Below are 23,252 nucleotides of genomic sequence, written 5' to 3'. Positions count from 1 at the left end.
GTAAGCAGAAATAATCTGCTCCCATGCATGGAAGTTCCATTTAGCTATCCTGTTCAATAGCTGATAAGTACATGCTTCATAAAAAAAAAAAAAAGAACTGTCTTGCTGGATTAGACCATCAAACTGAGTGTCCTGCTTCCAATAGCGACCATTTAAAATGCTTGTGGACTTTCTGGAATCAAGACACGAAGATAATATCCCTTTTCCATTTATTCCCTCATATCTGGTATTCAAAGGTAGATTGCCTCAAGGCACATGGAGATTGCAGAGAACTATCATTTTATGACCTTGCCCAGTCCTTTCGACCGCCTCCACCCCCAGCACACTCTTACATCCTCCATGCACACAAGCTTCTTCCAGGCTTCAGTGGCACTACTAATACCATGCAAGGAAAGAAGAGCATGGAAAAGCAGTTAAGTTTTGTCTTTCACACCACAAAGCAGCGACACAACAGCATGTGGGCAAGAGAGTCACATTGCAGCTAGTACGAGTTCTTTGCAGGTTCTCCATTGTTGCAGTTTTATTTGCAGAGCTCACCTTGGGAATGGACTAGCAGGCAATGCTTGGACTTACGGGCAAGGATGCAGATTCTGGATAACCATCACCGCTATCCCGTTGGCAACTTTGTCTGTGAAACTCATGGCCCCGTAGACAAAAGCCCCACTGTGCTGTCAAAAGAAACAGGAAGTCATTAGGCTCTGGAACAGGGCCAACCATGATCTCCTGCCACCCCCACAGAGGCTGCAGTCTTTGCACCATTTGTTTTGAAGCTCTTAAATTGGTTGGGTCAATTTTCATTTCTTTGCTATTTGAGAACTTCTGGTTGAAAAGCAATAAAGGAAACAGCCTCTTAAGAAGGTATCCCTGATTAAAGCAGGCATCACAAGTTCAAAAGCCGCTTTAAGAGATAAATATGCATAAAACTGCTATGCTGGCAAAGACGCATCCACTCTCTCCATGCTGCCACTGACCAGGTGGCATACCTCCTTTCCAAATAGAATGGAATGGCACTATCTTAAGAAAGCATCTTCTCCACTCTCCTATAGGTGGATGCTAAGATGTGACCTGCTGAAACATAGATGTTACTATCTAAAAACAAGGCATCCCCCCCAGTATTGTTGGATTCTCTGCATACGATCATCAATTCACACTTAAATGTGATTCACTGGCTAAGATTTATTTAAAATCTGATGATGATCCTTAATTTCCACACTGGCAGTTTCCTAATTGTAAGACACAAAAAAGCAGTGCCAGACACAGCAATCCTCTACCCAGACTTTGAGCACTTCCCTATCTGTCTCCTGAGCCAGTTTTTCCCTACCCTCCTTCTCCCCCACCATTATTGGGCTTCCAAGAATTCCCCATGCTTTTTTTTTTTTCAGACACAGGGACTGGAAACTATTTAAAAAAAAGTAGCAAAGTCGGTTGCTGAACTTTGAATTTTGGTGCTTATGTAGCGCAAACCCCATGCCTACCGTGTTGGTGCCAATGAGATCAGCTGTCATAGAGAGCGATGTCACCAGGATAGTGGCTGAGCCAGCCCCAAGTAAGACAGCTGCCCCATAAACCTCCACACCTATACTGTTCGTCAGGGCTACCCAGGAGGAGAATGCAAGGATGGTCAGCAATCCCAGAAAGTAGGTGAGCTGGATGAGGGAAAGAGAGACATTTAGAAAGCCAGCTAAAGGGAAGATTCAATCACTATGCTAAGTATTTTTAAATAAGAGGAAGTCAGCTCTCCTTGCCTTCATGGGATTATCTAAGAAATTCCCACTAGGAAAACAGCCTTATGGCCCAATCCTATCCTCCAACTCTCCCCCCCCCCGTTAATGCAGCTATGCCAAAAAGGCACATGTTGTATCCATGGGGAGGGGGGGAAGTGGGAGGCTTTGGAAGAGAAAGGGGATTTAAAGGGGATTTAAATCCACTTTTCCCTCTGTAAATCTCCTGCCCTGCAATGGGTCTCCTTGAACCTGTGCCAGCAATTTTGCTGCCACAAGACCAAGAAGAGGAAGGAGGTGGGTAGAAGAGATGATCCAGCTCATGCCATCACCATCAGATCAGCTGCAGCCTCCCCCACCTCTGCTCCTCCCCCATGCTAGTTACCTGCTTGGGGGGGGCAGTGCAGTGATGACATGTGCTGGAAGGCTCCAGCCTTCCTGCTGGTGCTCCAGCAGCACGTGCTCCCGGAGCACACTTTAAGGCTGCCTTACAGCAGCCAGCGCTCACAGAACAGATAGGATTGGGCTGCCTGTTTGCTTCTACCACAGCCTTTACTGGAAGCTGGCATGTATCATACACTCATGTAGCATCTACACTGTGGGACCTGGGCCAGAGAAATCTGCATTATGCACACACCACAGTCAATGCCAGAAGCTGCATAGCACCCCAAGGAAGGGACCCAGCAATGGGACAGCGGATGGCAACCTCAAAACCACATAAACATCTGGTACCCTCACAGGGTTGATTTACATGGCGCTGGCATTTTGGAACTCACACCAGGCAAATCTACTACATCCAAGAGGAAAACAACTTTTATGTGATTCAGGCTGTATGCCCTGCATCCAGTGTTGCTGATATCAGTGCTGGAGCAATGACATTGCTGGTCACCTGCTGCTGCTGGCATTGGCTGCCGTGGGAGATTTGAGAAATGCATCCCACATCCACTTCTTCAAGGGGAATGCTGGGGCACAACTTTGATGTGTGAAGTTTGGCATTCACATGCGTGCGTGCATATGCTCCCAGCTATGCATCCCAGTGGAGTCCCCCTAGCCAACTACTGCAACCAGTGCCGGAAAAACAGCGCACACGTAGGAGGCACGCCCCAACAATAACAAAAACATGTGTACATTAAAACAGAAACGTGCATACTTGCAGTGTATAGATTTACCAGCTACAGTTATCGATTTATCAATACCAAAGTGAGCGAGCAAGTGTGTGTGTGTCAAAGTTAGGGTGGTCACAGAGTAGGGAGATAGGAAGTGTGAAAAACTGTCCCCTGTGAAATGTACTTCCATTTTGGTGAGTTCTGGGATAGGTATAAAATGTTGCTTGCACTGAATGAGGGCAGGAAGAACCACCCTTATTCTGCTATGTGCCTCTATGACATCATTATGTGATCCCTGATTGGGTGGAACATACAGCCAGGAAGAACCATGACTTAAGAACAATGGTGCTGGAGTGGTCGTCACAAGTGGCAGCAAGGAAGAGCAAGCCAGTGCAAAACAGAGAGAGGTCTGAGGCCCTTTGGAGACCATTCCAGGCTTCCCAGAACTTCCCTTCATAGATCAAAAATGCTCGGCCAAGAAGGTTCCATATGCAGAAGACCTCTGGCATCTCCAAGTAATGCAGACGAAAAAAGTTGTATCTGGAACCCTGGAGAGCCAATCTGTGTTGACAGAACGAGATGGACCAATAGTTTGACTCTCTGTAAGGGAATTTCCCAAGTAAGAGCCAATTTGCAGCCCTTTCACATATTAGGATTTAGGTGTTTGGATGCATGGCACCTGGTGGGGGGGCAGGGAACAGATCAGTGGCAGATCTTTTGCTTTGCACACACAGGATTCTGGGTTCAATTTCTGGTATCTGCAAGTAATGCTCAAAACGCTTCCCATCTGAAACTTTGGAGAGCCACTGCCAGTCAGTCCCAGTCAAAACATCTTCACCTAGTCCCCACCATACCTCAGTCACATGTTCTAAGCCCATTCAAACTACTCACATTTCTGCCAATCCGTCTGTTCACAGCTTTCATTAAGAAGGACGAGAGAAAGCCGCTGATGTACATCACCAAGGGGATCGAGGCAATGAATTTCTGGGGGAAAAGAAGGGGGACCAAATCACGAGTGTTTCCTTTGACTGGAGAGGAGGAGCCAAGGCTTGGATTACAGTGACAGGCTGTGCATTTTCTACACTTATTTTTTTAAAGACATTTTGGGTAAGGGGCAAGCTCCAGCCTGTCAACATTTCAGGATGGCACTGCCAACAGGGCAGAAATCATTGCCTTTTTAAAAAAGCAGCAAAGACAGCATGATTTCCCCCCCTTCTCTTGCATACAGCTTATCAAGAGATGTGGGCTAACTGCAATTTAATGGAGAAAAAGGCAATTTTTCCCCCCACAGAGAAAGAGCATTGCTCTTTGGGGGAAAAAAGAATTCAAGTTGCCAAAATGGCAGACCTTTTGCTTAAACCAGGGGTCTCCAAACTTTTTGGCCAGAGGGCCTCATCAAATATCTGGCATGGTGTTGAGGGCCGGAAAAAAAAATTTAAATATAAAATTTAAATAAATAGAGATGGAATTTAGATGACCGAATAAATGAATGAATGGGCTCGTTCATTCAACCTCTCTGGCCCTCAGAACATCCTCCAGACACAATCAGAGCACAGTTCTGGTCATGTTCAGCTGAGTGGGCCACAGGTTTTCAGGGGATAAGAGGTTGGTTGCGGGCCGGAAAGAGGCTTGCTGCGGGCCGCATCTGGCCCCTGGGCCGGGGTTTGGAGACCCCTGGCTTAAACACACACACACAAATCCCACAAGAGTCTGGTATTGCCCATGCTGGTTGCAAGTATATGAGTGCAAAAGAGCATCAAGTACTCCACACTTCCACCCATCGCCCAGCCACACACAGTGGAGATACTAAGAATTCCATCCCTTGGTAGCCTGGTTCTTGTTGCCCAGACAACCAGAAACAGAGAATCTTCAAAGCTCTACTGAGCAGGTCAGAGAGCCCCACACCCCTGCCACTGCCCTTATAGGTCAGACTCACCTTTGGGAGCAGCAAAGAGTTGGTGAGATACATTGCTATGTAGGTCTGGGAGAGGTTGACAATAAGCCGGGTAGACATGTACAGCATTGCCACCTGGACAGAGGGATGGAATCATATGAATGATGACAGCCAGGTTGCTAACTCACAAAAAAAAGAAAAAAGAAAAATTGACACAATTGTGGATCTAAATCCCTGTGTGGCATTTTACCAATGCACATGAGCGCATAGATAAAACTCTTGGTTGAAGAGAATCTTGGTTGAAGAATACACAACACAGCCACCTCAAGAACAATTTTTTGCAGTGTTTTATTACTGTGCATTCCTGAGGTTAGAGAGGGAAAAGGCATGCACAGAAGGCTGTGAAAAAAAAAAAAAAGCTGTGTAGTTTGCTGGAAAAAGTTAAACATTTCTACAATGAAAGATTCATAATGCATTAATTCCCCTTTGTTAAAAGAACCAGGCAATTCCTGGTTCCAAGAATTCCAGATTCCAAGGAGAAACTCTAATGGGGAGAATTTCAGAAGCACTCATTTGTGCTAGCCAGGAGTGGGAGATAAAGATGTATTTAAAGAGCACTGTGACATTCTGGTGGAGACATTCAGGCTACTGTGTTATCATGACCACATAAAAGAACAGAATGGAAATGTTTAAGTGCCTGATCTCCTTTCAAGGTGGCAGGGATATGGAAAATTCCCCATGAGAACTTTCAGTTGTCTTACAGAAATTTATTTTGCTTCTCCAGAAGATTCTGAGATGTTCTGGTCTTGGCAGGAATTCTGAAATAGAATGTTACTATGTGAGGAGCAATTGTTCCCACCTTGGTTTTCAGTGCATGGTGTTCAGGTCAGTAAGACCCAGCCACTATATTCTTGGCTGGCATCCAATGCTTGGGCACTGCCAGAGATAAGACGAAACAATCTTGGCAATGATAATATTTTTTTCCCCATTTCTGAGGCAGAGTTTGATCTGTTAACAGTGTCTTCTCCATCTCCAGCATACATTATTTTCTAAAGCAGTGTTTCTCAAACTGTGGGTCGGGACCCACTAGGTGGGTTGCGAGCCAATTTCAGGTGTGTCTCCATTCATTTCAATATTTTATTTTTAATATATTAGACTTGATGGTACCATAGTATGTAACTGCATTTGGGGAAATGTTACAGACCTGTACATTTAACAAGCTACTATGCATATTCTTTTAACAATGACTGTCAATGGGGCTTACTCCTGGGTGATTATGGGTAGGATTGCAGCCTAGGATTGTTAAAATTTTTCCTGCTTGATGACGTCATTTTCTGGTCATGACATCACTTCCGGTGTGTTCTGACAGATTCTCATTCTAAAAAGCGGGTCCCAGTGCTAAATGTGTGAGAACCACTGTTCTAAAGGAGACATACAGCTTATGTAATGATTGCTCAGAGTTTAGAGCACTGACCAAATCTTTCTGGATACATATACAGGTTGAGCCTCATTATTCCTGTGGGTTCCAAGCACTCACATGGATGGCAAAAAAAAAACACTATAGCACTATAGCAAATCAATTTAGAAAAACAAAGTTTCTTTGCTCCAGTGATTTAAAAGCAACCTTGCTGACCTTTGTGATGTTAAGATAGAGTCATTAAAATGACAATCCAACAATCAGTCTCTCTCAAAGTGCTTAGAAAGGCTTCACTCCGACCCCTCCCTTCACCAATGCAAAGTATCTATTTTTCACCAGGGGGAAGGAAGGGGTCACCTGGAGAGAGAAGGATTGATAGTTTGTCAGTCAGCTGCCCCCCCCCCTCTCTCTCATTAAGGAGGCTATTGTCAAAGGACTGTTCAGTTTTTTAAACTGATTTTAAAGGGATGCATTTTTCCCCTTCTCCAGGGATCAACACATTCCTTCTCATTTGCAGGGGCCTTTTGTGTTGAGTCAAATCAGTGTATAAAAAATCTGTGTATAAATAGGCTGGACCTGTATTAGGATACATCTCCTTTCCGGATACTAGACTGTATATTAGGATACATTCTTTCAGGATATTAGTTAGCTGGATTACAGGAATTTAAAAAAATTTTTTTTTGATTGACTAGAAGAGACACCCTCAGGCTACAATCCTGAAGATACTTAGGAAGTAAGCTCCAGTGAACAAAACAGGACTTGCTTCAGGGTAAACATGTATCGAACTGTGCTAGTAACTTCAGCATTTTTTAGAAGTTAATTTTCTAGCTAACCATTAAACACAGCACACGACAAACATCTTAAAAGAGGCATTCCTTCCTGTGTGGGGGAAGAGAGGGAATGTCTCTTCCAAGATGGATATCCCAAAAATTCACCCTCAATCTGGCACTGATGGTAGTAGACTTAAAAGAAGGTGGCTATGCTACAATGCTCTTCAATGTACCTGAGTGCTGTCCAATTACAGCAGGGGTATTCAAACTACAGCCTGGTGGCCACTTCTAGCTCACCACAAAATTTTATCTCAGATTTTTTTGTCAGAGTATTTGTTAATATTTGACATTTTTACGCTAGATATCATTTCTCAGAGTAAGCATGGCATTGTTTCTTTGTACTTGTCACATTTCTCTTTTCTTCTGAATCAAATCATGCTGATTACAAAGAAGATCCAAGTAAAATTTATTCTTTCGTTTAAATTTCACTTTAAATTTGTAAAACTGATTTTTTTTTCAGCCTGTGAAAATATGTAAAACTTCAGTACAAGGGCCACATTGTATATTTTTACAAAGTGTTTGGAGACCCCTGGCTTAGAGCATTGCCCAAGATATGGAGAGCCATTAATGTTGGTTGGTTGTTAATAGCTCCATTACAGTTTTCTCTAGAATCTGCCAAGGGTTTCAGGGCAACATTCCTAACTCCTCAAGACTTAGAAAGGACTTGCCTAAAGAGATAATACCTCCCAACCCCCAGCTATGTGCACCCCCACAGCCTTCCCTCTACTCACCTGATAGAAGGCTGGTTCCAGGAGCCAGTGCTTCCAAAGAAGGAGGGGCTGAACCCGGTTCTTCCGGTCAGAAGGCAGCAGTGGCGTGTTTTCATCAGGTTCCGGTACCTGAATGAGGGGGCGTCGCTCCTCCCGAGTGCCGAGATGAAAGAGCAGTGAAAAGATGGTACCTACTCCCACCACAATCAGAGACAGGTTCTGGGAAGGAAGAAGAGGAAATGATGGGATGCTGCAAAAAAGAAGTGCCTCCGGCTTTAATGGAGGCAGGACCAAGGAAAAGTAGTGGTGATCTGCCTCCCATCAACCATACACAAGTTATGTCCCAGCCACAGGCAACTCTGACATAATTTCTAATCATGCCTCTAAGCCACATGCAGAGTGCCCTCCGCCAAGCCCAAGACATTTCTTCTTTTTCAAAAGAAGCCTGCTGCAAAGGCCTTAGAGGTGGAATGCAGCTTAGGAATACCACTGTAATATACAAAGGAATGTGAATATATCTGCTAGTAAAGAAAAATTATTTTAATTAAAAAATATCAAGAAATGAAAAAACAGCACTAAAAGTTGCCTACTTTAAAGTACTTCTCCATGCCACGGTACTCTTTTTTTCCCCCCAAAGAAAATTATTTTACAAAAGTGAGAGAGGAACCCTGAATACACAATTCTCTCCACTCACTCATTTTATAGCCTCCTGGATCCAGCAACTGAAGAGGATGGTTAAATTCCAATTAAATCACAAAAATTTGGAGATGCCCCCTCTAGGACCCCTGAGTCAGAAAAGCATCATGCTTCTCTCTTTGCTCAGATCTGAATGTGTCTTTTGCCTGGATTGCATCATCCCAGGAAGAGACCTGACTGCTGAATCAAGCCAAGCACGGTCCATCTAGCTTAGCATATCATTTCCTACAGCCCCAAGGCCTCCAGAAAGCACCCCCCAGTAGTGCTCAAAGGTAATAGTCCTTTTCAAACATCTGGTGTTCAGAGGTAGACTGCCTCCAAACACAGAAGTTCTGTTTTTAGTCCTCATGGTTTCAAAACTTCTGAGAGATTGGACAACTGTAGTCCTATGATACAAGAATCACCTTGCCGGATGGAGTCCAGTGTCCCTTTTCATTGGCAGCCAACCAGAAGCCTCTGCAATCTCACAAGCAGGACATGAAAGCAATAGCAATGCTTTGGCTTTCACCCCACTTGGGTAGTATCCAGAGATAAACTGCCACTGGACACACAGGTTCTGGTGAACTTTCAGGGCTAATAGCCATTGATAGACCCATCATAAGAACGCAAGTGTCACACTGTAGAACAGAATAAAAACCCATCTCATTCATTGTCCTGCTTTTTACAGGGGCATCTGGTGGGCCACAAGAGGGAGCCCAGAAGCATAGCCAGAAACCAAAAGCTCTCCCTTGTCATTTGTTCCCAGCATCTGGTAGTCTATGGGTGCAGTCCTAACAGACTTTCCAGCACCGACATAAGGCTAACGTAGCTCTGAGGTAAGAGAATAAACATTCCCTTACTTTGAGGAGGCCTCCGTGAGTGACACCCAACTGCAGGATGTAGCACATGTCCCACTGGTACAGCTATGCCAGTTTTGGAAAGCCAGTTAGGATTTGGGCCAAAGGTACACTGTCAAAGGTACAAGGAGGCTCTACAGTGGATAAGCTGCTGTTATTAAAATCTGACATGGAACAGGAGTAGTAGAGGACATCGCTGTAAAGACAGTTATTCTGATTATTATAATCACTTGAAGTGCTTTTGGATAATTTAAAAGGTGTGGTAAAAGTCCCCAATTTCCCCTTATTTTACTACCTGCTCTATCAGCACTTTGGATCTTCAGATCATCTCAGGGTGATCTCCCGAGTCGTTCAAAGGCAACAGCACTTTTGCCCTCCTGTTAATGTTTTGTTCTTCTTCCCCCAACTGTCCAGGCACCCAAAATTTGGTTTAACTGGACTGTGCAGTTCTCCCGATTCCCCAGAGCAGGAAAAACAGTGACTTGGTTCCCCCCCCCCAACATAGCCCATCCCACCATTTTTTTTTCAAATACTTGTGAGGCACCAACCAGGCAAGGTCATGCACCCCCCATCTGCACATGTTCCTGGTCTCTCATCCAAGCAATGGTTGCATCAAGGAGGGTCGCTCACCTACGGACCTACGGTCTTGGTCCCAAGCCTAGCAGGCACCCCTTACTCACCCGAAAGATAGGGATGTCGTGCTTCCCAAGGTGCTGGGTGTGGTCTGGCATCTTCGTGTGGCCCGCCTGGAAGTGAAGGAGCAGCCATGCCACCCCATATACAGTGATGTTCGCCATGACCGTGAAAGCATATCTGGAGGGGGGGGGGAAGAAATAAGAGACGGGATACTCATCTAGACATTATCAGGTGGCACAGAATTTTGTCAAAGCAAACTAAACAGAACAGGATTAAGCTGCAATCAACAGTGTTACACCGAGGCTGGGTGTTCTGCTGCCCCAGGGCTCTGATGACGTCACCACAATTACTTCCGGATGGCTGCTGTGAGAGACAGGCAACCGCCCTGAATGGCTGTGAGAGGTGCCCCATGGGTGTGCCCCCTGGGGTCACTTGCCCCTGTTGACCTCCCCAGGTATGCTAGTTGTTCACCCTGCCTTGAGTTAATCGAATTGATTTACTTAAACATGGGAAGGGAGCAGCAGTGGAGCTCCTACTTTGTGTGCAAAAGGTTCAAGCCCTGACAACATTTCTAGGGTAGGACTGGGAATAACCCTTGACCCAAACTCTGGAGAGCAGCTGCCAGCCCGTGCTGACAATACTGCCCAAGTTGAACCAATGGTTCAAGTTTGGGTAATGCAGCTTCACGTGTTTGTTTCAAGCTATATTGTCACAGAAGCCTCATTTCTCCAGAACGGTGCACCCCGAGCACACTTAATATAAGGAATCAGATCATTGGCTCATCCACCCCTCAGGACTGTCTCTGACTGGCAGCATCGCTAAAGAGTCTCAGGCAGAGAGAAGCTTTTCCCAGCCCTTCTGAGAGCCTTTAAAGGCAGGGACTAAAGACTGAACCCAAGAACACCAGGAGGAAAAGCCTGCTCTCTACTGTTGACTGATGGCTACCTATGCACCACCGACAGGCAACACGCACACAGTCCTGGAGAAAGCTAGACAGCCACAACAACCTCTCTGGTGGGTTCCTCAGAAGAGTTCTTAATTCTGTATTTTAATGCAAAGTACCCAGTTCTAAGCGAAGGCCTAGAAATCCAATCAGTGCTTGGTAATTGTTGCAGGAAGCCGATGCATGCACTGGCATGCTGAGCTGTCATCATAAAGGGCTATCAGGATGCTCAGTGCGGTGGGGACGCTCAAAGCAAAACAAATACCTTGCCAGTATGAAATTGCCATCCACCCGAGGAAAGCCTCATCTAAGGTTTCTTGGGGAAAGCTCCTGGTTTGGAATTCTGTGCCCAGGCTGGATACAAGCAAATGCTGCCCTCTACTGGTGGAAGGTGGGCTTGCTCCAAGGGCAGATCAGGTAACATTTTATCTAAATGAAATCAAAGCCCTGCTGGATGGAACCACCCAGTCCAGCATCCCATTTCCCCATAGCACCTCCAGAAAGTCCATGAGCCAGGCAATAGCTCTTCCAAGTTGCCTGGTCCTCACCATTCTGAAGCAAAGGTAGATTGCACCTGTACATGGAGCTTCCATTCAGTTCTCATGATCAACAGAGCTACACCTAACTCAGCTTTCCAACCAAGGGCCAGGCTAATCTAGCACCCCATTTCCAAAAGTTTGCCTCTGGGAAGGCCAAGAACACAGAACAAAGACAATGGCCCTTTCCTACCATTGCCCCATTCCCCTGCCTCTCATATTTGGATTAATGTGCTTTATCCTGCTGTATACATTGTGTTTGTAAATATTTATATAAAATTCTTTACAATAATATTTCTCAAGTTAAATAGTTCTCTGTACTCATTTCTTGGAGTTGCACTGTGAGCCAAAGAGGTTAAGATTATTGGTATTAAATGGATCTAAACTAGTTCCAATTTTCTGAACTGATTGCTGAATTTTTTTTTTTTTAAACTCTCTGGTTCAGGTTACTAATGAACCTGTACCAGAATTTTAAATGTAGAGAAGCCTCCAATAAAAAGCTGGCTAGCAGGCCGCCTTAGGACCACCTTTTACATACTCGACACTCTTCTACCACAACTGTCCCCTGTACCGAGAGGTTGACTGCCTCTGAACACAGAAGCTCCACATAGCCATCATAACCCAGAGCCACTGATGAAAAACAAAAAAATGACCATTGAGGTCTGGGTTGGCTCCACCCACTACTGTGGGCCTTACCTGAAAGCTGTGAGCTCCACTTTCTCATGGTCATTGGTGACCAGTTCTGGAATGAGTGAAAGGTGCGAGATTTGAGTAGCCGCCCAGCCAAACTGGAAGATGACGATGATGGGGATGTAGTAGATGAGGGAAGCCCACTGAGGTGTCTTTTCGGAACAACCTAAGCAAGGGCTGAAGATGAAGGGGAAGGAGAAAATGACACAGATGGTTCCTGCAGGAGAGGAAAGAAAGGCAAGCCAAAAACACATCAAAACACCAGAAAAGACCAATAGACATGCTCATTATGACTTCTTTATTTTATTCTTATCCCACTTTTATACCATCCTTCCTCTGAGGAGGTCAGGGTAGAGTACACAGTTCCTTCACTCCTTTTCTCCTCACAACAACCCTTTGAGGTAAGCAAGCCCAAGGTCACCCAGGAAGCTTCCCAGCTGAGCAGGGATTTGAACCTGGGTCTATCCAGGTCTGAGTTCGACTCCAGAAACACTACACCATCCTGACTTTTCACAAAACCTCTAGTGAGCTAGCAGTACAATACAAAAAAAACTTGTAAACAAACCATTAAAAATAAAATTTAAAACTACAGAAGCAAGCAAACTTCTAGTAGGGTATACAAACTGACCCCAGGCTATCTTCACCCTTTGAAAGCCTGGTGAAAGAAGTGGAACTAGAATCCCTTCAAGGTGGGTGAGGTGATCACAAACCCCTGTGGTAAGGAGTTCCACATCCAGGGGGTCATCCCCAAGAAGGCTCTGCCCCACATGCACAACAATTGAACCTCAGTCAAAGGAAGGCATAACAGAACCTCCCTAAAAGATGGACAAATTCACATGCAAAAATCGGCCCAGAGAAACCAAGCCACAATGACTAACACTTTGAAGTGGACCCAGAAACAGTAGAGTTCTTGCAAGATGGGAGCGATGAGCTCCTTCATGTGGTCCCTGTCAGCAATCTGGCTGCAGTTTTCTGAACACATGGATGTCCTTGGAAAGGATTCTCTATTAGCTGGGCAGAATAAGGATCATCTACATACGTGGTTTGGCCCTGTGTTTTCCTGTGTGAAAGCTTAATGGCCAGAGTGTGGGAAGAGATCAGGGCCACATCCAGCTATTAATAGCATTGGGGAAAAACGCCTACTAGTGCCTCTGCTTGCAAGTTTGCGACACCGAAACTCCCTCCAATGCCAAGAGAGCGGAACAAAGTCTGGCACACATTTTCTGAAGCAATTCTCAGTTGGGAAGTGCAGGTTGAGTCCCCTTCTTGTCTCCAAAGGCACTCAGAAAGATACAGAGTGCCACCCACCAGGGAGAGGAATCCACATGCTGAAACTGACAACAAGTTAAGCAGAGTCACTGGATAAGATCCCTGGAGGGAGGGGATTTCTAGTGGCAGCCAGGAAAACGCACCTACACATGCTTCATTTTACTAGAGCATCAATTACATAGCGCGCGTGCGCGCGCGCGGGCACACACACACACACACACACACACACACACACACACTGCTCTCCATGAGAGACAGAGGAGGAAATTCCAGTCTTCCTGGATCAAGCGATAATGCATCCTGACAGCAGGAAAAACAAGACAGATCCAATTGGTTGTGCAGGCGAACTGGTTTCCTCCTTCCGTACACATCATCCTTGCTTTTCTAGAGCCAATCCACAAGCTTAGGCCCCAGCACAACCCCTCCAAATGAGTTCCAACTGCAGGGCTGGAAAAGGACCTTTGCTGCCCCAGACCCTGGAGAGCTCCTGCCAATTTGAACAGGCAACACAGAAGGTCCCCCAACAGGCAAAACGGAACACAGGAAGCTGCTTGGAGAAACCCAGAGCAGCTCAACAACTAGGAAGAATAGTGGCCCCCTGCTGTGGCAATGGGGAAAAACAGCAGCTTGACGACACTGGAGAACACAGCAAATCCGGGGATTCCTGGGAGGCAAAAGGGAGGGAGCTGACCGAGGAAGCAGTCAGTGTGGCCAAGGCTGATTGGGCACCGGGTGAGTGGAGATACTGCAAGGCAGAGAGGAGCATTAATAGTGCGGGCCCTGAACAGAGGCGACTTCAGTGACAAGCCACAGCTTCATTTTACCACCGCTAAGCAAAGGAGGCTTAAAGCAGAGTTCGATCAAGGCCCCCTACAGCTGCCACCTGCTCTCTTTGAAAAGCAAACAGAGAAAATACTACAGTCTAAATCTTATAGTTTAATTATTATTAATACAACTGAAATCAAGACCATTTATTTATTTATTTAGCGTGTGGCATATATTACATGGACTTAAATAACAATTAAACTAGATCAAATGTCAATGTCCAGTTCGTCCAGCCATTCAAGGACAGAGTTACCTTCATTGAAAATGTCAGTCATAGGCCAGTATACGCCTTCAGTTTGCAGCCAGACACAGTGTGGTATAAGGTTTGGCGGGAGAACCCGCAATCACACTGTGGGGTAGATACTAGCCCCCACTTAAACACTGAGTCCTGACTTACACCATGTAGGGTACGGATCCTGTTCAAAGTTTTCCAGTGCTGGTGAGGCAAGTCAAAACTTGGCACCTTAAGTGTAGGCTTGTCTATATATCTATCTGTTTCTGGGTGTCGGACTGCCCATTTAAGACCAAAGGAACACTCTTACGACAGCATCCTTCTGCAGTGTAACTGCTTTGGCCCAAGACACCCAAGGATTATACTTTTGCCCACAGGCAAGTCTTTGAAATTACACTGGCTCCCTGACTTATGTACAGACCCCAGGAACCTCACCTGTCCTTAAGGAGGAGACACAGGGTACTGGAATAGATGGGCCAGTCTATGAGTCATAAGTCTTGCATGGCTAGCCCATCATCTGATTGCCAGGTTTTTTTTATTACTTTCAGGTTGTAAAATCTAGAAGTGGTTTTCTGTTGTGCGAGACTAATTTCAGGCATGATGTGTTGATTCTATCAGTCATGACCAAGCGACCCAGATGTCACAAGGTATTCTGACCCACCATTGTTGCCAATTGTTGTGAGTTAATAAGCAATGCCAGCTGACCAATCAGCATCCCACTCTTGTTTTTCAGCTGAAAAGTCACTTCCCCACCCTCTGCCAGATGGTAGTTTCAGCTTCCTCAAAAAGAGGAGAGTCAATATGCTTGAGGTTACAGCAGTCACACTAAAAGCAGATGACAATGGAAAACACCCCCACGTCACACTCTGGTTAGGTGGCACTCAAATATTCCTTCCCTTGTTAGCTCCCTGCTGCTAAAAGGAAGGAGACTAAAGTTACAACAGCCCAACCTCCTTCCCGACAACAACCTTAAGAACATAAGAACAGCCCCACTGGATCAGGCCATAGGCCCATCTAGTCCAGCTTCCTGTATCTCACAGCGGCCCACCAAATGCCCCAGGGAGCACACCAGATAACAAGAGACCTCATCCTGGTGCCCTTCCTTGCATCTGGCATTCTGACATAACCCATTTCTAAAATCAGGAGGTTGCGCATACACATCATGGCTTGTACCCCGTAATGGATTTTTCCTCCAGAAACTTGTCCAATTCCCTTTTAAAGGCATCTAGGCTAGACGCCAGCACCACATCCTGTGGCAAGGAGTTCCACAAACCTTGCAAACAAGTCTACAAAAGATACTAGTCCTCAAGAACTTTGGGGAGCCTGGAAATTGACAATTGTACTTACACACAAAAAGTGGCCCATTAATGTTGCAGTCCTAGGCATACTGATTCACTGAAGTCCAAATAAACACAGTAGGACTTCTGTGAGCATTAACCTGTACAAGAGTATACAGTAGCCTATTTCCTTACACGTGTCTATGCTAATTAGAAACCCAGACACAAAAAACTTTGCAGCTTATTTAAAATCTTTCCCTGCCTAGTTGACTGAAGGAGATTCTCATTCACCCCCGGACAAGTGGCTATTTACAAGCCTCACTGACAACTAGTGTAGTGTTGGTGACTGTACTGAGTGGTGAGCCAGCAAGTCCCTGGAAAAGAACCCAATTTCTGCCATGAACTTTCTAGGGGGGCTTTCAGATCAATCTGATTCCCAGACTCATCTGCAACATAGAAATAATCAGACCGGTCTACTTTCAGGGCTGTTGTTTGCATTGAGACCCTATATTGAATGGATAAAAAGTTACTTCTCTTGTAAAAAAATAAAAAGCCCATAAGTTTATAAGCTTACAAAAGAAAAGGACAAGAGTTAAGTAGCATAGCTCAGTAGCAGAGAACTGCTTGCACACATAAAATCCCTGGTCTAATCCCTGGCATCTTCAGTTAACAAACTGCAGATAATAATCCTTCTTTACATTTCTACAGCACTTTTTAGTGTTCAAAGTGCTTCAGGTATAGTACCGGGCTACAATCTTTAAAACCACCTTGTCAGTAAGCATTCTCCCCATAGTGCAGATGGAAAGACTAAGGCTGAGAGGGATTGCCTTGACTTAGGGCCACCTGGTGAGATGATGGCAAGATGAGATTCCACCTGGGGACTTCCCCATTTTGTAGATACATCCATCATGAGCTCTGGGTGGATGGGATGGATGGGAGATGGGAAAGGCTTCTCTCTGTTAGAAACTCTGTTCTATCTGTTTAAATAAACACGGCAAAGTGTTGTAGCACCCAAAAGGCTAGCCAATCTGTTTCAGCACAAGTCTTCATCCGCTTTAAATGAAGATACCAGAAGCAAAATACAGAGGAATATTTCTTTAACAATCAAAAAAGGTGGGATCGAAGGGCTACAGAATGCAAGAAGTACAGTCAGTGATCATGATACAAAATATTCTAACATGTTCTGTTCTGTTCTGAAACCTTTATTGGCATATCAACACGATTTATATTCTAACAAGTCACAACAGCAATGGTAGATAAAGTAATCTAGGAATGCATGCGCATCCCAGAGTTTGGTTCAAAAAGAAGTCCTGCATTGTGCAAGTTCCAAATGAACACTCATGGAACCTGGTGATGGTGTAAGCAGCTCATCTGAAGGCTCACAAAGGTTCACCAAAACATGGGAGTCTTTTGCACATTAGCAAATCACTCCAAGACTTGAATGCAAGGCATCCACTGCCATCTTCCTCCTCCCCCCAAGCCTCATGCCTACTTTTGGGGGTGAGGAAGGTGGCAGTGAACACCTCCAGGTCCCAGCACCATTCCTGGTGGGGAATGGTAACCCCAGGCTGGTTGGCAACCTTCAGTCTCGAAAGACTATGGTATAAGCCTACAGCACCCGGCGGTCTCCCATCCAAGTACTAACCAGGCCTGACCTTGCTTAGCTTCCAAGATCAGACAAGATCAGGCATCTGCAGGGTAACAGTTGCTGCTAACATTCTCTGAAAGGGAAACCAATGCTTTTTCTGTTACAGTATTTCCAATTCAAGAGAGGGGCCTCCAGGGGTCCTCCTCCCAAGTGGAAATGTTGCAAATAGCATCAGTCTTCCCACTGAGATTTCTGGGACTGGTAATCCCAATCTGCACTAGGAAAAGATGCCATCTGGGCTCCAGAAGTGCTCACTGCTGCAGCCATGCTTATCCCCAAAGGTGAACATTTTGTTTTGGGAGGGGGGCAGGGGAGCAGCAGGGGTAGACACTCTACATTCAAGCCTTGGCCAACAGGCCTGGGTTTGTCTACAATTCTACTGGCGAGCACACAAATAGGAGTGCTTGCGTTCTCAAGTACTTCTGAATTAACGGTCGCCACATCTTGAACAACAGCTTCCTTGGCAATGCTGAGTTAATTAAATTAATGTACCAAGACGAACAGTGCTTTCTTATTGGAGCCTTCATGGGCTGGACCCAGATCGGGAACAAGATGATCATGCCCATGGATTGCAAGAGATACAGCAGGAACCTATTCTCAAGCAACACAAGACGCATAGCGCAACAGTCTGCTTAACAGTTTGCTTCTGGCAGATAACAGTTTGCTTCTGGTAGATAACACATCTTTCAGGTTGAACCAAACTGTTTCGCAATGCCTCAAGACAGAACTCTTGGGTGATTCATTCCAGAAAGCAAGAGATCCTATCAAACACACAAAAAAGGGGCCGCATATATAAATTACCACACATAAGGAGGAACAATTACTTTTCCTTAATGAGTAAAGCCATTCCCATTCCTGATTGGATCAAATCAGGATGCAGGTTTCAGCTTCAGGTAGAGCCTCCCTTTGAAGCTTCTCAGCTCAAGTATGGCAGCTTTTGAATTTGTGGCTGCCTGGGGAGACCAGGACCACATTTCAGTTCCCCCAAGAGGAAAGGCTAAAGTTCTTGGGACTTTTTAGTTTAGGCAACTGGAGAGCAGAGGGTAGAAAAAATAGAGGCTTATAAGGTCATGCATAGCGTGGAAAGAGACATTTTTCCTCTCTAGTCAACTTGGGAGGGGGGCAGTCAGGACTAGGGGCAGATCTGAGACAGGCAAAAGAATGTACTGTACACAAATGTACAATTAACTTGCAGAAGTCACTGCCATAAGGTGTGCTGAGGGACAGTAGTTCAAATTCAAGAGGGAGGAAAGATTTTTCACTGGTTATTAGCCTGGATGTCCCAGTGGAACCCTCCATGTGCAGGAGCAGAATGCTGTTGAACACCATTGGCAAAAGAGGAAGAGTGGGAAAAGGCTGTGGACCTCATGCCCCATTTGTGGGCTTCCCAATGGCAGTTGGTTGAGCACTGCGGGAAGCAGTATGCTGGACTACATGGACTTTTGCTTTCTTGGGCTCTTCTTAGATGTTTACAGAGGGTAGGATATCAACAGCCATTAACAGGACAGCCTCTATACACAGGGGCATTCTCCCTGAATTATCAACTGCTTAGGGGCAAGCAACATGCAAGAACTACTGCCTGTGTCCCCAATGAGCATCTGGCTAGCTATCACGGAAAGCTGGACTAGATTAACCTTTGCACTGAGCTAACAAGGCTCCTGCTACATTCTTTTGACCACATCCATCATACCTGCAAAAGCCTCTCTCCCCCTTAAGCACTTGGGGCAACCTTCTTCAGCTCTTTAATGTGTTCAAAAGTAGCACACAGGCTCCTGAGCCCCAATAACACCACCTCATTCCTGGATGAAGTTCCAATTTGTAACCCATCTCCTTAGAGATACCATCTACCACCGGAAGCCTTAGAACAGGGGTGCTCAATAGGTGGATTGCGATCTACCGGTAGATCGCGAGGCAAAATGAGTAGATCAGAGTGCTGACCCCCCCTTCAGGTGCCTCTGGGAGGAAACGCCGGGAGTAAGGCCCATTGTACTCAATGGGCCTTACTCCCAGGTAAGTGTGGCTAGGATTGCAGCCTCACAGCCTAATCCTAGGCATGTCTACTCAGGAGTAAGTCCTGTTACACTCAGTGGGGCTCAAGGTACACCAACATACATTGTACACATAAATGTTATATGTTATGATGGCGCGAACATTGTAAAAAAAACTCTGGTAGATCTCCGGGCCTTGTTGGGTTTCAAAGTAGCTCTCGAGCCAAAGAAGTGTGAGCACCCCTGCATTAGAAGTTTGACAGACCAAAACAAGGCCCTTGTCCCAATCTGGCCCATAAAGACAATAGCCTGGTTGATTAGAAGCAAACATTTTGAGGAAGGGTCACTAACCTCTAACCTGGATGATTAAAGATCCTGAGATTTGGCAAAACACAGAAAGGCCCTGCCTTTGATTTCCTTTCATCACAAAAGCTGCCCCTACAGCACATACTCTGCCTTCCATTACACAAGTGAAAAGCAAACTCCTACTGTAAGGGAAAAAACCAGGCCACATCAGCACAATTGTGTGCCTCCAATTTCTTCCTTAAATCATCACTTCCCTCTGCTATCTGGCTTCTCCAGTAGGCCCTTATCAGACACAAGCACCCAGGCTACTCATCTTGGGCGGTACCCAGCCGAAGCCTCCTAACACCTCTTAAGATTAAGCCACACAGAGACAGTGCAGCAACTCAACACTCAGTCAAACTGAGCTCTCCAGCCAAAGCCTTATAGGAATGAGTAGCAAGTCAAGCAGATCCTGAGTCCAAAAGCTAGTTTCAGGGAAGTTCTTTTCCAGGGAACTGAAACTGCTCTGGATGTCCAGTTGATTTCACTAGAAAACCCCTGGTTCTAAGAAACCTCTTTCTCTCCACTTCCCTACGCCATGCAAAATTTTCAAGGCTTCTTGGCATGATCCAACCCCTACCACTTAGCCCCTTTTTCTCCCTGAATTAACCCCCCATACTGTAGCCTTTCCACAAAAAGAAATAAGAGCTACAGCTTGATGCATGGGGGGGGGAGGGTGAACATCTGATCTAAGCTTGTCCTCGAGGTAGTGATGCGGTCACTGAAAAAAAAGAACTCCTGCCAGCGTGACTCTTGCCTCAAGGTGGACTTTGGCAGGTATTTCCACAGCCTGGACTTGCCATACAAAAACACTCCACTACAGAGCAGAGGCCCACTAACTTGACCTGGATTTGGAGAGTTCCGGTCAGCTAGACAAAAATCCACTTCAGTCAGCTGGTTGGGGGGGGGGGGAAGGGAGAGATCAAATGCTTCTCAAACTATAAAGGTACTTGGAGCTGAACCTAGGTCCGGGATGAACACATGAAGGAGAATCAAACGCTTCTCAAACTAAAAAGAGGACACTCGAGGCCGAACCCAACCCTGGGAGGAATCATGAAGGAAAATGCGATTTGGGAAATCCAGGACGAGATTTTGCCAGAGAAGGGTGCAAAAGCACAAGGGACACTGGAAGGACTGAGTCACCCTCACAAGTACCACGAGTGTTTGTGTTGCCACTGAGTTGCCCACAGCCTGGAAAGCGTGGTTAGATGAGACATCTCATATTGCAAGCCTCAGCAGGTATAGATTTTGCAAGCTGCCCTTTAAAACAGAGTAGGTTTTCTTCTTCTTTTTGGCAGGGAGGAAGGGAAGAGATTCAAGCCAGTTATTCCCCTTCAGAATTCACTTGCAAAAATGCAGGCTCCCCAGAATTCCTGCCAAGCTGCTCTTCACCCAAAACACTCTCTACGCAAGACTGACACAGATTTGGCAGTAGAAATCACACCTAGAGCAGCACTGACCAAGCTGGCCCGCATTTTCAAACTTTGCTGTCTGTGCTACCTGCAGGTCTGGCCAAAGCAAGCCCAGAACTGGAAGCAGTGCCCACACTCTGCCGTGCCCCCATTTTCTCAATGCACTCATGTCCTGGCCCCAATCCCCACTACACATTCCCTTATTTCTTCAAAACCGGTCAGCCAGGGAGGATTCTGGGAGCCCCAGGATCCTCTGTGCCTAGTCTGTGTTAGAGAAGCACCTGACAGCAGCAGCAGCAAAGCAGCAGGAATCATCTTCTGGACAGCAAATCAGGAACAGGCTTGTGGTAACCCCTACTTCTGGGGTAGAGAACCTCTACTGGGTAGAGCCTCCATTTGCCTGAAGATTAACATCCACAAGGTCGCCAGTTCAAGGCCACCGGCACCGTGCGACCTTGAAGCAGCTGGCAAGCTGCAGCTGAGCTGTTCCATCTGCTCGGAGCGTGGGAGGATGGAGGCCAGAATGTTAAACCAGATCGGAGTGTAACAGCTTGAATGTGGTGGTTCTTGAAAGAGAGAACCTTCTTTCAATTTGTAAAAATCCCTGCGTGGATTTAATAAGCCTGCCTGTGTAAACCGCCTTGAATAAAGTCTTGAATAAAGACCAAGAAAGGCGGTATATAAATACTGTATATTATTATTACTTCCTCCTCTCCAATGCTGAGATTTTCTCAGTTCCATTCTCCTCTTGCTCACCTGTCACCTCTCCCAGCCTGCTGCTCAAAGCAGCTGCTTCACCCCACTTCTAGGGTGAGTTGGCCCTGCTCACCTGTACGCTGGTCTTCTGCACATGCAACAGATGCTCTTCCCTTGAACTGCAGTCCCTCCCAATGTTCAGAAGCCGCAGGGGAACATTTCAACCTCCCAGGACACATTGCTGCTAACCTGAAAAGTGGCCATTCCTCAGCAGAGGAACCTCATCAAGGAAGACTCCAGCATGAGACGGCCAAGTCTGAGTTTATAATGAAGTTTGATACTACCCTCTCAGGCCTGAATCAGAACAATGCATTTCTGCCACATTACAATATTAACTTGTGTTGATGCAGTTATTACCTACAGCCACCGTCATCACAAGGTTTAGCTGATCCACTTTGCATAGAAATGTCAGGCTAGGTCTTGCATTCCCTGGCCATTTCAGACACACACGCCCTACTGAAAACAACCTTTCATGCATCTGTAAAACTGGGCTCTAGCCCATGACCGCTTCTGCTACAAGACATCAGTCCATCGATTTTCCACCGTTTTCATCACATAGCACACTGACAAGGCACTAAAATAGTCAAGCACACCATCAGATTTTTGACAACTGACAAGGCACACCATGTTACCAGTGGGGGGCTCACATCCCCCACTGGACCTATTAAGAAATGAGCTTCCCGCAAATTCCTATGACACACCTGTGGCCCACCCGTGGCACACACCAATGTGCCACTGCACAGTGGTTGAAAATGGCTGCATTAGTCAGTCTCTAAGGTGCCACAGGACTTGTGGTGGTTGTTCTTGTGAAGAAGCTTAGGCTCAGAATGAGTAACTGGCCCAAGGACACCCAGTGAGCATCCCTGCAATGCAGGTATTTGAACTCTGATCTTCCCACTTTCAGCTTGAAACCAACCAATTGCAATATCCAAGACACCCATAACACACAATGTGCAACAGAAATGACTGTAAACTGGAGTCTCTCTTGGTTGCCAAATTCTGTTTGCCAGAGGTGCAGAAAGAGGTAGTTTGGAAGCTTCTGGAATAACCTGAAATGGTTTCCGTATCTTATGTTATAGAAGCCACCTCCAACCTCTACTGCAAGAGAAGGAAAAATAGTCATCATATTTACTCTCTCCAGGGAGCAAAACAACTAGAAGAGGATCAAGCCTAACTGAATGTTATGATTTGGTTTACAAGCACTAACATCAGTTAGTTTCCCCTGAGGGCTGGGGATAAGAATAGACCCTCAGTTTGGCTGTACTTGTCGTAAGAGGCGACTGAACAGCCACCGGGTAGATGGGACTCGTCAGCCTGGGAAGGCAGCTCATCTGAGAGAAGGAAAACTCTGATCCCAAACCTCCACTGCCTTGTGGCTATATCCAGTTATGGAAAAGGTTTAAGGAGTTAACCTCGAGGCAAAATCCGGAGCCGGAGTCCCTGAGGCAGTTCATGGCTGAACACAGTCACGTTCTGGCAACTCCT

General features: G+C 45.9%; 1 protein-coding gene across 1 annotated transcript in view; it reads right to left on the bottom strand.

Moving 5' to 3' along the window:
- The window catches only part of MFSD12 (major facilitator superfamily domain containing 12), a 28,691-nt gene that overhangs the window by 1,560 nt on the left and 3,879 nt on the right, over window positions 1-23,252 (bottom strand). Inside the window, exons 2-8 of the mRNA XM_066635834.1 lie at window positions 12,022-12,232; window positions 9,891-10,023; window positions 7,700-7,897; window positions 4,764-4,856; window positions 3,719-3,811; window positions 1,476-1,646; window positions 574-668 (exon numbers count right to left, since the gene is read on the bottom strand). Of these exons, the coding sequence (XP_066491931.1) occupies window positions 574-668; window positions 1,476-1,646; window positions 3,719-3,811; window positions 4,764-4,856; window positions 7,700-7,897; window positions 9,891-10,023; window positions 12,022-12,232 (994 nt within the window). The remainder of the gene's footprint in view (window positions 1-573; window positions 669-1,475; window positions 1,647-3,718; window positions 3,812-4,763; window positions 4,857-7,699; window positions 7,898-9,890; window positions 10,024-12,021; window positions 12,233-23,252) is intronic.

This window comes from Tiliqua scincoides, chromosome 8 (genome assembly GCF_035046505.1).
Source record: "Tiliqua scincoides isolate rTilSci1 chromosome 8, rTilSci1.hap2, whole genome shotgun sequence".
In the NCBI taxonomy this organism is placed as follows: domain Eukaryota; kingdom Metazoa; phylum Chordata; class Lepidosauria; order Squamata; family Scincidae; genus Tiliqua; species Tiliqua scincoides.
The sequence above is the reverse complement of the archived record's forward strand: the minus strand, read 5'-3'. Positions and strand labels throughout refer to the sequence as shown.